Source organism: Gossypium arboreum, chromosome 5, assembly GCF_025698485.1.
Source record: "Gossypium arboreum isolate Shixiya-1 chromosome 5, ASM2569848v2, whole genome shotgun sequence".
Classification (NCBI taxonomy): Eukaryota; Viridiplantae; Streptophyta; class Magnoliopsida; order Malvales; family Malvaceae; genus Gossypium; species Gossypium arboreum.
In genome coordinates, this window is record NC_069074.1 from 1,790,455 (window position 1) to 1,805,839 (window position 15,385).

At 34.9% G+C, this 15,385-nt stretch overlaps 2 protein-coding genes across 6 annotated transcripts; both read right to left on the bottom strand.

Annotated features, from left to right (window-relative positions):
* Positions 1-4,313: 4,313 nt before the first annotated feature.
* Positions 4,314-4,957, bottom strand: LOC108488656 (ethylene-responsive transcription factor ERF017-like). The gene has a single exon (XM_017792946.2). It carries the CDS (start codon positions 4,888-4,890, stop codon positions 4,462-4,464), a length of 429 nt encoding a protein of 142 aa, XP_017648435.1. The 5' UTR covers positions 4,891-4,957; the 3' UTR covers positions 4,314-4,461.
* Positions 4,958-7,496: 2,539 nt separating this feature from the next.
* Positions 7,497-14,704, bottom strand: LOC108489449 (auxin response factor 19-like). 5 transcript variants are annotated; one of them, XM_053029181.1, is made up of 14 exons: positions 13,861-14,704; positions 13,045-13,157; positions 12,857-12,952; positions 12,673-12,729; positions 12,389-12,544; positions 12,195-12,279; positions 11,910-12,000; positions 11,625-11,789; positions 11,308-11,503; positions 10,967-11,105; positions 10,810-10,872; positions 9,071-10,713; positions 8,143-8,333; positions 7,497-8,056 (listed from the first exon to the last, which is right to left on the bottom strand). In XM_053029181.1, exons 1-14 carry the CDS (start codon positions 13,901-13,903, stop codon positions 7,876-7,878), a joined length of 3,219 nt encoding a protein of 1,072 aa, XP_052885141.1. In that variant the 5' UTR covers positions 13,904-14,704; the 3' UTR covers positions 7,497-7,875. The 5 variants fall into 5 exon arrangements, with proteins under 5 accessions (XP_052885141.1, XP_052885140.1, XP_017649495.1 ...); XM_053029180.1 differs by having other exon boundaries at positions 9,071-10,725; XM_017794006.2 differs by having other exon boundaries at positions 10,801-10,872.
* Between the last annotated feature and the right edge of the window lie 681 nt (positions 14,705-15,385).

Below are 15,385 nucleotides of genomic sequence, written 5' to 3' on the forward strand. Positions count from 1 at the left end.
CTTTGAACAAAATTTCGTTTTGTTTTTTGTTGTATCGTGTAGAAAACACCATGTGATTTCTATAGCATTCAATATGAAACATACATACATACATACATACATACATACATACATACATGTATGTGAACTTTGAAAAGAAAGCCTTTGAACATGTCAAACACATACGCATGCGAAACCCGTGAAGCATGATCAACAAAAGAGTGTGTAAATGGGGAAGCGTCAATACACAATGTAGTCCACATTCAAAAGTCAAGCAGACAAATTTAAGATAATAAATATAATGCAAGTATAGAAAGAGGATAAGAGCAGAAGAGATTTGGATGATTCCGTTTCAACATGACTTGCACCTCATTCAATTCATAAATATTTATAGCTTGACTTTTGTTACGGGATAGGTTTTGTATGCTTTGACTCATTCAATCTTCAATTACAAACATATTATTTTGATTCCCCAAAACAAGAGTTTCTACAACCACATTGTTCTCCACTTTTCTGCCTTTTTTATTTTTAATTTCTGCTTATCTTGTGTTATTGAGTTCCCAGGTTTCTTTTTATGTTGCAACAAGTATTTTCACGCATAAGTTGTAGATTTAATTTCTATACTTCGATTTGGTCTTTTTTAGATTTTATATTTTTCGATTGCAATCTGTTAGCTTTTACATTCATCAAGTTTTACTATTTTCAAAATTTGGTGTGAAAAACATATTATCACGTATGTAATGTTATGTCAACTTGTTACCTCTACATGTTACTCACATGAATGTAAACAATCTTTGTAAAAAAGCATGCCAAGAGAAAAACAATGATTAAACCAACAACATAATGTTAAATGAAAAACAAAAGTTTAGAGATATAAAAGATGAAGAAATTTAACTCTCAAATTTCTAATCTAAAATCCCTCCACTCACAAGAAAATTTCCAACTCCCATCATCAGTAGCATTTGGTAAAATGAGAAACAGCAATTTGTCATATTTAAAACATGAACCACAGTCAAAATTTCAGAATTATTTATTCATTTGAAATTAGGGTTTTGGTTTGATGACGTATTATGCCAAGCTGGGTATTGGCTGGTTGGGTGAGAGTATTGAGGAACAAGATTACTTGAAAGCTACGGAAGGATTAGGATATCTGAGGGCCCAGATTTTAGAACGTGTTTTTAATGTTTAACAACAAAAATATGAATTTATGATGCACCAATCTTATCTTTCTCTATTTTTTTCTTTAATTTTCATGTTATAATTTTATGTATTATTACCAAATCAACAATCAATCATTCATCATTTAAATTTCTTATAAGAAAAATCCATTTACCTTTTCATCTACATTAAATATAAATATTTAAATTTTTATATATTTTATATTAAAATTATTCTAAAATTTAATATTTTTAAAATATGATTGGTGGTCAAATCGTTCGATCATCTATTCGTTGGTCCAACCGGTTCAATTAAAAAATATTATAAATACAAAAAAAATTTCGGTTCAACTGGTTATTACCAATTCTCGAGTTAACCGATTCAAAGCCCTTCTCCATATTGGTACTTCGATCAATTCTCAATCCAATCCTGTTCAAACAACATTGCTAAAAAACTGAAGCTTTTAGGCATCAATAAAATATTGTCATATTATTAATTTTTGAAGATAATAAAATATTATTATATACTCATATGTTTTTGCTTGACTGAATTTACCACTAAATTTTAAAATTTAAATTGAATTTTCCCACTTAAATTTTAATTTTGAATAATTTGAAACAAAAACTAATATAATATGTTTTCAAAGTTTTATTTTAATGATCAAAATAATAAATTAATAAATTAAAATAAATTTTATTTAACCAATAAAACTAAACTTTTAGTTTTATTTAAAATTTATCAAGACTTTCTTTCATAGAATAAAAATTTCCTGTTAATTTCTTAAATCTTAATATGTTTTTATACATCGATTTATAATTAATTGTTCAAATAAATTTGAATTAGGCTCAATATTTTTGTTGTAAAATTTAATTAGTGGTAAACTTGAGTACATTTTAAAATTGCATAGGGAAGAATTAATCATAATAAAAATATGTAGTGACAAATTTCAATATGTAAACATAATATATAATATAATAGAAAATTACGCATCAGCCCATTTTTCTTTAAATTTCATATTAATTATCTAAAATTTTAAAAATAAACCCATTTACCTTTTGATGGTGCATTATATTATATAAATCAAATAGAAATATTTAATTTTATGTATTTTGTATTGGATAAATTTATTCACCTACCGAATAGCTATATGTTGCAAATAATTAGAACAAACCAATGGATCATATGTATATATGGGAAAAGCGTTGGGTTCAAAATTGGCTATTACTCAGATTTAATTCATGTATTTTAAAATTTTAAAAATAATCTTTATTATCATCATTTTGACGAGAGTACTGTTTTAATGAATGGACTTAAATTATCAAATAAAAGAAAAAGAAAGAAATAATTTTTAATTATTTTTAATTTTAAAGATAAAATCTCAAATTTTATTAAAATATAAGATTATGCGCCATGATTTTGGTGGGAGCAGTTGGGGGTGGAAATGGGCCTGGGAGCCTTTTTTAAAAGAAATCCGAATAAGATTTATTATTGATTTTCAGCTACTTATTACAACTTAATTAGGTGGATTGAGTTTGACAAGCCCAATCTTTAATGCCATGCAATATCACCTATAAAAGCTTCCACAAATTTGTAAGCAAAGAAACTAGTGGTTTCAATAACTTTAATTATAAAATATTATTATGTATAATTGTGAAATTTATATTTGAACTAATTTAAAGTACTATCAGCAAACAAACAAACAAAGCAAATTAAATGATGATATAGCATCGTGAAATAGTTTTAAAACTAAATTCACTTCCTTTTAATGTGACCAAAAGCCACCCACCCATCCTGTAGTGAATGTGCTTGTAGATTTGGTGATGGAGTGCAAGTTCTATGTTATCGTGGCATCACCTTTCAAATGGTTGAATTCCGCAGTACTGTTCATGAGGGTAGCAGCAAACCTACTGCACCAGGAACAAGCTGCTGTACATATGCCCATGAAACGATATATAGCGTTGAGTGAATACGGTGGTGCACAAGTAACGAGCATGATGCATCCACAGGGTCACCACGCTCTTAAACAGCCGGCCACGGCAATGGAGCTAACCAGACAATCTACGAGGGTATAGCGGATACCAAAATGCATATGATTATTTACTATTTGATATAGATAGTTAATATTTGTGACCGTCGATGTATATGAATTCCATTGGCACCCTCTTGTCGGCAAACAACATGATTTCTTGCAATAAACGTTAATTCCACTGTGTGTTCGTAAAGAATCACATAAAAGCTTTATTGTAGCGGCGGAAGCTATAAACTATGATGCCTACCCAACATCTTACTTTTTTCGATATGAGATTTTTTTTTTTTTTTTTTTTTCAGATCTATTTTAAATGATCAAATAATGCCTCCCTGTTGTAGTTAATTGAAAATGAAAGTGAAGCAACCAATTCAGAATTGTCCTGCCAAGCTGGGCGAACCATGTGGTTCATACAACGACATGTGCTCGGAAACCCAAGCGGTAGGCATTGAAGGCGAATGCAAGCTGTTTTACTACATGTTACAAATTTGCTTCAACTAAAAGATGGCAATAAGTTGATCCATTTTAATGAAAAAAATGAGAACATTTCCACGTTTCAGTCCAGACATCATTCATGGGAAAACAAAACAATACACGAGTTTCCGTTAAAATAGCCTAAAAATACTCTAAATGCCATAATGAAGCTGAACGTACTTTGGACAATCCTACATAGAATGATCTTTCGGTTACTTCAAGTTGGGGTTTGTCCCAAAGCTACTTGGGAAAAGTCAAGCCGCAATAGAAAAAAGAAAAAGAAAAAGGTGGTTAAAAATCAAAATCAATAATGGTTTCTTTTTTAACTTGAAATGAAGCTGAGAAACAAGAAAGCTGTTAGGTAGTGGAATGAATGTTTTGTTTCTAATTGGCTTATTGCGTTGAATCCCAAGTCACGAGTTTCAGTACGACTAAAAGACAACAAGAGTCCTAGTTTTTTTTCTTTTTAAAAAAATCCAACAATTGGACAATCTTAAGCTTTTTGGGTACTAAAGGAATATCTATCCATGAAAACATATGTTCAATGCAACTGAACACAAATCGTTGAAGAACGTATAGCAAGCAATTCGTTTTAATTTTGCATATTTGACCCAGAATAAACGAAACGACCTGAAAGAAGATTCAATAAATAAATAAATAAAAACATGAAAATCAGTTTCAGAAACTTTCCATCTACAAACATAACAAATCTTTACCTATCAAAATTTGCATGGCACTAACGTCGGATCTAGAAATGAACCATTTTCAACTAATATTTCAGGAAAAAAAGAAAAAAAGAAAAAAAGAAAAAAGATTGTAGAGAGCTAGAAAGTCCAAACACCAGGAGAATGAAAATAAGCACGTCCCGATCTGTCTCCGACAGACCCATCGCCAAAATAACACTCTGTGTAAGAATTCCCGGCAGCAGCGGCCGCTACTTCCGTTTCTTCTTCTCCGGCATCCCTACGTGCGTGCCTGAAAGCCGCTTCTTTGATTTGATCTGGTGTCAACTCATTCGCGTCTGCTATATCCGGAGGATTGTCGGGAAAGTTAAGCTTTGCCGAATTCCCACGCAGACAAAAAACGGCAGCGTCGTAAGCTCTAGCAGCTTCTTCTGCTGTCTTGTAAGAACCCAACCATATTCTTCCTCTGCTATTGGGTTGTCGTACTTCTGCTACCCATTTCCCCCACTTCCTCATCCGTACACCCTTGTAACGGCCGCCGTCATCTCTTTCCCCGATCGGCCTCACCATTTTTTCTTTTCCTTGCTTGATTTAATTTTTATTGGATTATATATTTATATACCAAAATATGAAAAACAAAGGGCTGATTTGCAAAAGAAGTTGTGAAAGTAGGAGGCGGCAGAAAGGGGGGAGCGCGTGGATATTTGAGAAACTGCCACGTACATAATGGTGGAGGAAATGCCTCGGAGATTTTTCGGTGATGGGAACCAGGGGATTCGACGTGGAAGCTTGAGGACCGTCGGATATGGATTGGGACTCAACACGTGGGAGGGAATTTATTTAATTTGATTACATGTTTGGTGGACACGTGGAGGATGTTGAGAACAGAGTGAAGGTTCTTAGCTCTACTTCTATTTGCTGTTTAAACTTTTTTTGTATTTTTGGAGACGGTCGAAGTACGGTGAACTTGTCACCTAATTCTATGTTTGTTATATTTTTATTAAAACTTAAAAAACAATTAAACATAAAATTTACGACTATTATTTCATGCATGCAGTAGCAGAGTTAAGGGATTTGACAGTTTTTAGTTTTCTTAAAATGAAAATATTCACCTTCAATTATTTTATCTGATAAATTTATATTTTAGGAAATTAATTTAATATTTTAAAATTATAAATATATAAATTATTAAAATTATAAAAATTTAATGTTAATATTAAAATTTTTAACTTCGTCCCTAAGGTAACATATTTGCAAAAAATAACATAATGCTTTAGCAAGGACAAGTTAAATTATAAAAGATTAAATTATAATTTACCATTTTGGAAGGCGATGAGTTAGAAGAGTTGATGGGTAATGAGTTCCAAACTGGAGCCACCTTTATCTGCATATTTCATGGTTTTGATGAAAGGGAAAGTTGGTCCTTATTCTTTTTACTTGCTTTATTTGTTTTTATTGCCTTTCTTTTTGGGTTGTGAGTTTCAATGTTGTAAGGAGCTTATGCATGTGACTTCCTCCTTCCAAATCCTTAAACAAAGGTTTAAATTATAAATTAATATATAATTAAATTTTATTTTTTTCTTAAATATTTTATTAATTCTTCTTTAAATAAAATTATATTTTAACCTCGTTACAACGTTTTTTAAAAGAATTTTTCGATATTCCTACCATGGGAACAAGAGCATTAAGCGGGTGTTAATGGTGGTTGAGATCAATGGTCTATAGCTCCTTAGTTGAAGACATGGAGTCAGAAATTGAAAGTAAAAGAAAAACAGTTTTAAAATAATAACATATATTTATCTTTTCCTTCTTTTAATAAATAAAATTTATATGGTAGAATATAAAATTCAACCCATTCTTTATTGAATCGTTAAAAGTATTGGATGGTATAAAAGTACACACAAAAGAAAATATAAAATAATTATTTTAATTTTATATTGATATAAATGAATTTTTTCTTTCAAAATATACATGATTATAGTCCAATGATATTTTAGCTATGTTTTTGGTGGTTGTATTTGATGGATATAAGTAGGAAGGATTTACCTTTAAAAATAAGGTTAAACTAAAAATAATAATATTTTGAATTTATGCCATACAAATGTTGGCGCCTCCAAGATGTCCGGATCCAACTCTGGTTGCTAAAATGCACAAAATTAGGGTGATCCGTTTTGGAAACTCAAAAGCAACGATTCTGGAACTGAAAAGAAGAAAAATCAAATCCAGGGTACACGAACCCACTGCCAAAAGATCCAGAAACGACCCGTCCATGCCAACTCACTGTTTGAAATTGACGATGACGGGGACTCCGTTTGAAACCCGTAGTTGGACTGCTCCAAATTGGGTCCTGGGAGGCTCCAAGTTCGCCGCAGCGGCTTGGACTTGGGTTGGTGTCAAACATCTACCGCCGGCCAATATCGGGTCGGTTGATCAAGCAAAGTTGAATTTAGTGGAGCCCCCGCGTCAGCAAAAAGGAGCGGCTTCCTCGGCGGCGTCACAACATCCCAACAGAATCCTCGAGGGTGGGAGAGAGTGATGAGCCAAGGAAAGAGAATCGCGCAAATTTGGAGTTTGAAAGCCGCAAAAGCGACAAATTGTGGACACGTCGTAGGATTTCAGGGACCTGGGCCTGGTCCTGGTGATGTTGAAAAACTTTGATATGAATCAAGACAAAACAATTCCCCTTATGGCTTATCCTATACTCCATTTGTTCTTTTCTTTTGTTCCCACTGCCGCCCATTGCTCACTTTCCTAACCATTCAACATTCCATGTTATGAATCTTCATTGACTATAGAAGTTTCGAAGAATCTTCCAACAGAATGCCTTGTTGCATGTAAAGATACATGCAAGCAGTAGTTTACGATCAATTTTGAACCAATTTTATCAATGCATATAATGGCTAATAGATATATATAATGATATCATGCAAAACATAATATGGTTACCTGAAAAAGATAAGTAAAACAAATTAAATAAGAAGAAATTTCTATTTAGAGCTTTGGGTTCTGATTTCTGATTCCTTAGAACAAAAATTTGTAGCGTCAGTTTTCGCATATCACAAGGGACATGCTTGATATCAGGCCTGGAAGGTTTTGGCTGTCAACTCTCTGTTGCAACTCCATTGCAGCCTTGGCAAGAACTTTGATATGAAAAAAACCAGAAATGGGCTGCAACATGAACAAAAAGTGATGCTAATTTTATCTGCCAAGTAATAGATAGCTACAACCAAAGTACACATCTTTTGGATAATGTGCTCTATATCATAGCATTTACAGGAGAGAATGTCAGATCAGATCTTTGAACATGTTTATTTTATACATCAATGGTCCCTTGCCTCTTGTTTCCTTCTGAACCATAAGCCATCATTGGAGAATCAACGAAGGACAGAGTCAACTTACACCATCGGATTAGCTCAATCACCCAGGCTAATCACTTCTCTTGAAGGACTGAACACAATTGTACTCCTTTGAGTGAACAAGCATACAATATATTCATCCACAGGCCCGGGCAAAGTTCAAGGGAAGAAGACATCTCAATATCCGAATTTAGAGACATCATCTGTTAAATGAGACTGCTGAGGTATCATCATAATGTCCTCTCCATGCATTTCCGTTTTCAGTCCCACTGCAAGCTTGATTGGGAACTGACACATTTCCAAGATTACCATCCAAGCTCATCTGCTGTACTTCTGCTGACGACAGTATCTTTATGCTCTGAACACAACTTACAAATTCTCTGCAAAGATAAATAATTCTGAAAGTTAAAAGACTGACGGAGACCAAGACTAAGAGTCAAAGCTCAAATTGGGCTCCTTCACTTACTCCCAAGGATCGTCACCAACAAGTAATATGTCATTTTCATGATCCACATAAACTAATTTCCAGTCAGAACTTTGTGGATCCTCCAGCTGCCCCTCGATACCGAACATACGGACTAGATCATGCCGTAGTTCATCATACCCTTTATAGCGGGTCACATCAATTGATCTTCCCACAGAACCACGCTTTTGCACCTTCATGAGTTCAAACCAGCATCAAGCATATATAATTTTCAGCAAGAGATAAAGAGGATTGTTCATATTCTAACGAGAATCAGAAAAGGCTTTAGCAAGTACTACAACTGTAAATTTCCATAAAGTTAATCGGACAAGCAAATCAAGGATTTGTAGATTAGGATTACAAGATGCAAAAGATAATGCAAGACTGAAGGTGAAACATTTGAGTGAGAAATTTTCAATTGCGTCAGTCATAGAAAGCTATACATAACTGTTGGGACAATATCAGAAAGAAAAGCAAAAAACTTTACAGGTCAACAATATATTAGAGCTTTCTCAGGTGGAAGGTCAAAACAAGGGAAAAGCAAAACTAATGTTCTACAACTTGATGTTTAGCTGAAACAAGAGAACTGCCTTATGACATACATGGATCACAGAGACAGACTGATGAAACAAAAAGCTATTCATGTTTAGAGATCAGAAACCGTCTAATTGCAAGGTTACAACATCTGATTACACCTAATAAACCAAGTTTTGAGTTTCAAAAGACAAAAACTATGGAGAATTACAAGGTTTAAAACTGGCCTCGCTAGCAATCTTGTTCCAGTGTACCTGTTTCCAGTGTACCTGTTTAAGCAATGCCTAAAACACTCCCTAAAAAAATGCTCTACCTTTTCTTTCAAGAAATTAGAACATATCTAGAAGAGACAATAAATGAGGTAACAAGCATAACCATAATTAGTGGGTTCACACACCTTTGTATATGTTCGCATGCGTTGAGTTTGGTTGGTCCACAATCCGCCATTTAAAACTCCTGTCTCATTTATGGCAACATCATTTGAGCATCCTGTCTTGAAAGGTATATTTGGCACACCAAATGACTGACAGCTTATTGCAGCAGTAGACAACTCAGTGTCAATATCTCTTGGGTTCCCACCATAATTAGAAAGCATGTTTTGAAGATCCTTTTGAGAGTCATATTCCCTTGTTAACAAAGTCTCAGGTGCCAATCCATCAATATTAGCTGTAAAAGGAAGATTGTTCCGAGAATGTGATTGGACATCACCTTCCAGAAAGGAAAGGGAGGCATTATGCTGGATGGTGCCTGCGTCCAAGCAATATGATGTTCCAGAAGAGGATGCTTCTAATTGGTCTGTTACAGAACTTTTGTACTTTGATTGGTCTAGTCCTCTAGAGGTGGGCGGCTCATGTTTGATTTGAATATCAGGCTTGCTCAGGAGCTCTTGAGCTAGTGTACTTGGAGGCTCAACAACTGGATCTGTCATCAATATGGATGGTACATGGTGACTTCTGTTTATAAGGTTTGATGGGGAAACCTGACAATTATTGGTAGAAGATAAGGTTGAAGGTGGAGCATCTCCATCAATAAGACCAGAATTGCTTCTCATTGCCATAAGTTGTTTGCTCTGACTTTGGGATTGATGCACTGAAAGTTGTTGAGGTTGCACAAACATCGATGTTGAGAAGCCATTGCTACCCAGTGGTTGCACCTGGCTCTGAGAAAGAGGCAACTGCTGCAATGGTTGGTTCTGTTGATGAGTTTGCTGTTGCTGCAACATTGGAGGCTGCAGCAGTGACCCAGCTGCGGAGAGTAATTGTTGAGCCGACTGCTGCTGCTGCTGCTGCAATTTTTGGAGAAGTTGTAATTGCAGTTGCTCCGAGAGGCCCTGCTGTGATAGTTGCAGAATCTGCGGCTGCTGCTGTGTCCTCTGGGACAGGCTTTGTTGCAGTTGTGTCTGTTGCTGCTGCCTCTGCATGAGGTTAGGTTGCTGTTCCATCTGCTGCTGAACCCGTGTATCTTGTGGTAATGACGTCAAAGGATATGAAGTCATATGAGCAGAGAGGGTAGTTTGGGTAGACAGGCTATTGCTTGTCAACAATTGTTGCTGCTGCAGGTGAGAGTAAACAGCTGGCTGATGCAAATTTTGATTTGAGATCTGGTTAGGAGCAACAATGCCATTAGTTACTTGAGGCGGTAGGGTTGGTTGTTGTTGCAGCGGCTGCTGCTGTTGTGGCTGTTGTCTCTGTTCCTGGTGGATGTGTTGCTGTTGCTTTGGAGATGGCTGTGGCTGAGGCTGCTGTTGATGAAGAAGATGTGACTGTGGCTGTGGCTGCTGCTGTGGTTGTTGTGGCTGTTGTTGCTGCAATTGCTGTTGGGGTTGCTGCTGCTGATGTTGATTTACCGGAGTCTGCAATATCTGCTGGGACCAAGTCGTAGGTGCCTGAGGCAACTGGTTGACTTGGTTTGGGTTAGCTTTATTAAATTGCATATTCGGTGCAGGTAATACAGGAGCTTGAAAATTCAATAATTTGGAAGGATCATCAATGCTAAGGTTACTATGCAGCAGATTCGAAGAAACCGTTGATGGAAAGAATCCTGATTGAGCAGCTGGAAACTGATTACTTTGTTGCATATTCATCCACTGAACTAAACTCAAACCAGGGAAGATTGAACTAGGGGTACCTCTCATACCAAAATCATCTCCAAGCCAAGGCATAGCTCTTTTGAAAGCGTTCTCGACATCAGAATCATCATCTGTAAATGCATTTTCAGGAAGATCTAAGTTCTTGAATTTTTCCACTCTGTCCATTTTTACAGCAAGATTTATCCTCGTAAATATGATTTTTACCTGGCATCCCTGGTTGCTTCGGAAACCTAGGTCTGAAAAAAGGAGGTGGACATATGAAGAAAGGAGATACAACAGGCTCAATTTCCCAAACTGAAACTCGCCTGGGCCGTTCTCCAGCTGTTGATTCATCCCAACCAACCTGTTAATAATGTAGCCAAGTCTGTATAAGTTATTATAGAGCAATGTATTATGAAAGAAACAAGAAGATGTAACTTGCTATCAGCACATGTCAATAATGTGTTTTCATTGAAACCATACCAGGCATCTTCTGAAATATAAATGCCAAAGAACAATAATGGTCAACAATTGTATTCATGAATCGCACTATGTCCAAAGAATACCTGAAGATTGCGCCATTGTGAGTTTTTCCATCGCACAGGATCCAGGTCGCTGATACCAGTAACTGTACCCATGTATCTTCGTACTCCAGACTCCTCAGTCTCAAACATCATTCTAAACCGCATGCCAAGAGAAACTTGGGTGTACATGGTTTTGTTATATTTTGCTAAGGGTACCACAAACTCAGAGGGGCTTGCCCTATCAAAATTATAAAACTTTTGAGTCCTTATATTAACATCTTTTTTCCTTTGATAATGAAAATTGGCGATTAAACAGTAATGATGAATCTAAGAGCAAAAGAAATATGTTATAGCTATACCTTGGATTGTAGAATATAGTAAATGGGCTGAAATTTGCAGCAGCATGGGCTGCAGCAGCAAGGATCCCTATATGCATGCTATCACTAGAAATCACTGATGATGAGAGAGCTGGCTGTTGTCTATTAGCGCGCCTTAGACCCAAGAGAAGCTGTGACTTCGCATCTCTACATTTAAGTAAGGAATTTCAGTTGAGCAGCAAAATGGACAGCCATCTAGTTGATTCTATCAAATACATGCAGACAAACACATGTAAACAAACATATGTGTATGTATATGAATCTCACCTTATGAAAAGAACAGAATCACCAGCGAAGAGTCTTTTTGTGCTAACAAAGACACTCCAACCGGTAGTCAGAAGGTGCCTCTTTGGTTGACCTGCAGAGAAGCCATTATGCATTTCGATATATTATTTCATTTCTGACACCTATAAAATACATAAGGTACACCATAATATGTTGAAACAAAATAAACCTGGCATCACCTTACAGTATCAGTAATAAAGAACATAATCAATTCCAGTACTCTGCTTGAGAAATGAAAAGAGAGCAATATCTAGGATAGAACAATACCTCGATAAATATGTCTAAAAGTCCATGCATTTTCATGCAAATCTCTTGCTACAAGCTCTTGAGCAGGTGGTTGCATGGAAAAATCCTACCAAACATCATCATTTAGATATTAGGAAATTAAACACAAAATGCTTACATCTCATCTTTTATCAAATCTTAAAATATAAACCTAAATATTGAAAGTTTCTACATACCAGAGAAGGGAAGATCTTCTCAGCTGCTCGACGAGGGACTGAAAATCCACCATGAGTGCTAGTATCACTAGCTGTAAGAGTCTTGCAAAAGAACTCAGCAGGTTGCCTGCTTTGCTTGAGGCCCATATCAGATGCCAGTAATGCTTCCTTGTCATACTGTGCAGAAGTACTATAAAGATTCTTCCCATCTTTCACTATATGTTAAAATTTAAGAGAAAAGAAAAAGGAAAGAAACAATTCTGCCATATCCATTAATTAATTCTCGAATTTAATAGCTAACCTACTTTGTTTACAGGTTGAAGAGTCATCTGGGCATAGACCTCATCAGTTTCTGGATCAGCCTGATTGAAATTTCAAATAATTCAAGACATTAGCCTCTTCATAAGATCATATAACATTAGTTGCATTTTTATGTCATTTAACCATTACAAAGTTAGCTTGTGATAATGGTGGTATGCTCATTCTTACATGCAATGTAACATTATGGAGGACACAAATCAACTTGGAAGGAAGGTTAGGGTAACTTGGTATGAAATCAGTCTCCTTCTGCATTGATGCTGCAACCTGAACAAAATTTATTAATTATAGAAAAATTTGATAGCTGTCCAGATTCAGAACAATTATTCCTTGGGAAATGAATGAAGAAAGCGACTTACTTGTTCGCTGTGGCCTTGAGGAAAATAAACCACCAGACTTCCAATTGGTGGCAAAGAAACCAGTGGTCCAGCACAAGCATGCCATAATTCTGAATTGATACTCTTCCTATCTCCTGCTTTCCAAAACCAACCACAACAATATGAAACATCCCACAAAACCACAAAAAGTCATAAAAATTATTTAAAGCATATCAACTACCAAAGAGTTCTCTATATTCGTATTCTGTATAACTTTAAACCATCGACAAGGCAACAATTAACTGTATAGTTTCAAAGCAAAAAAAATAAAAATCCACAATTTCCTGGCATCAAAAAATTAATTCTACTTTTTCCCAGATAGCAAGTTCACAGCAAAAAGTTACTATGAATATTCCTTTATATCAATTATGGCTTTATGTTTGGACTTCACCCAAAAAAAAAAAAAAAAGATCGTTGCATGTTTCCTTTCTTCTTCAATTTGCAAAATGAGGAAAGTTGCCACTCAGTTAACAACTATTTAGCTTCTATTTTTGTTTCTTGCTTCTTTCCATTTTTATCAAAATGGAGCTTTATATGAACTCTTTAAAAAAAATGTTACAGCATTTTACATGAAAAAAAAATGTGTAGCAGTAAAACAAAACCAAAACATCATAACAATTGTTTTAAGCCAACAAGAGGGATCTGCATAATATAGGGGGAAATCCATAAAACATAAATATGTACTATTAATAATTAAGAAAATCTCTAACTGCTCTGAACCAAAGACTATTTTGACTCAAAAGGATAACAAAAAAAACTGAAACAGAATTAAAAAGAAAACAGTAAGAAAGATCAAACCTTCAGCAGGATTTGCCAAAAATCCAGTTGGTGGAGCCTTCATGCTTACTAGTTTGAATCAATTACAAAAATACCAACTTTTTTAAAGGAATCCGATAACTTTGGTTGTTCCAGAGATCAAATATCTTCACCATATAGTTACTTTCCAAGCTTTTATGCTATGAAACAACAACGCTTAAAAAAAAATCCTTCGTCGGAAAACTACAACAGACGCCGTTGAGGAGAGGAGCCACTTCTTCCATTCACATTCAAGTTCCTAATAAACTAACTTGTAGAGAAAAACAAACGCCAAAACCTTGTTCTTTGCTCAGCTGTATTTTCGGTCATTATCTTCATAACAAGCTTTGATTCGCACAGGATTTCAATTACACTAAGCATTATCCTGTTAAAAAAAATCAGATTCCGTCGATGAATCGGTTTGAAAAAGCCTAGAGTACTAACTGCATGGTACGCTAACAACCGGTTTAAAAACTTGCTCCTCACTTGAAGTTCACCTTTTTCGTTCTAGAATCCGACGAGAAAAAGAAATTTAAAAAGAAACTTTATGGGATCAAGGAGAAGAAAGAGACTTGTATCCGGAAAATCAGAGAGGCAAAGCAAAAGCAGAGCTTAAAACAGCTTTTTGTAGCCGAAGGTATAAAATAGAAAACTGGAACAAAGCAAAAGGCAAATTAGAGATGGTAATTGGTAAATAAGAAAGAATGTAACTGTTGCGCGTGATAATTGGCGCGTGGTGTTATGGTAAGCAGACAGTTAAAAATTGGTACCAAAATTTCAGTTTTCACCGCAGAGAAATATTTCAAGGTTTGGAATTTGGGGAATACGCAGGATGAAGGTAATTTTTATTCGGGGTTGGCGGGATTATGATCGAGTGTGCGCCAGATATGGAAATATTCTTATGCTCCATGACGTGGCACCGCACTCTATATATTTTTAATGTATATTTGTTGTCAGCCGTTGATTGGAATTCTTTGTTGGTGTTTCGGGCCCACCAACTTAAAACATCATTTTGATGATTTCTTGGGATCTTAATCATCATTTCCTCATGACTGAAATTACCCATTAAAAACCATATATATTTTACACCATTATTATTTTGTTTTTCAAGTTCCACCGGTTAATGGATAATCCGAAAACCGAATGAAAATGAGATTAAAGTTTGTTTTGTGTGTGTGATTATATATTTTACGATATAATTTTACTTTGATAATTTATATTTTTATAATTTTTAAAGGGATAAATTAATTTTGTATCAATTATGAAGGGGCAAAGTATAATTTTATCATTATTAATTTAAAATTTTATAAATTATAAAGAGTCTAAATTAAAATTTTACCATTTTAAGGGTCGGAATCTGGCTTACACAATTAATTTTACTTTTAAACAAATTTAATAAAAAAAAAATCACCAATGTTGATTGAATAGTATTATAAAGTTTAAAGTTGAAAATTGTATTTTAAAGAATTAAAATCAGATGGAGCAACATTTTCTTAAAAATTAATAATTAATAATTACTCCATATGCT

Bases quoted from the DNA above. Each gene is read 5' to 3' on its own strand.
- LOC108488656 (XM_017792946.2), bottom strand. From the start codon at position 4,890: ATGGTGAGGCCGATCGGGGAAAGAGATGACGGCGGCCGTTACAAGGGT.
- LOC108489449 (XM_017794005.2), bottom strand. From the start codon at position 13,903: ATGAAGGCTCCACCAACTGGATTTTTGGCAAATCCTGCTGAAG. The intron at 12,953-13,044 runs GTAAGTCGCTTT...AATTTTGTTCAG, and splicing joins CTCAAGGCCACAGCGAACAA to GTTGCAGCATCAATGCAGAA. The intron at 12,545-12,672 runs GTAGGTTAGCTA...ACTTCTGCACAG, and splicing joins CTCTTCAACCTGTAAACAAA to TATGACAAGGAAGCATTACT.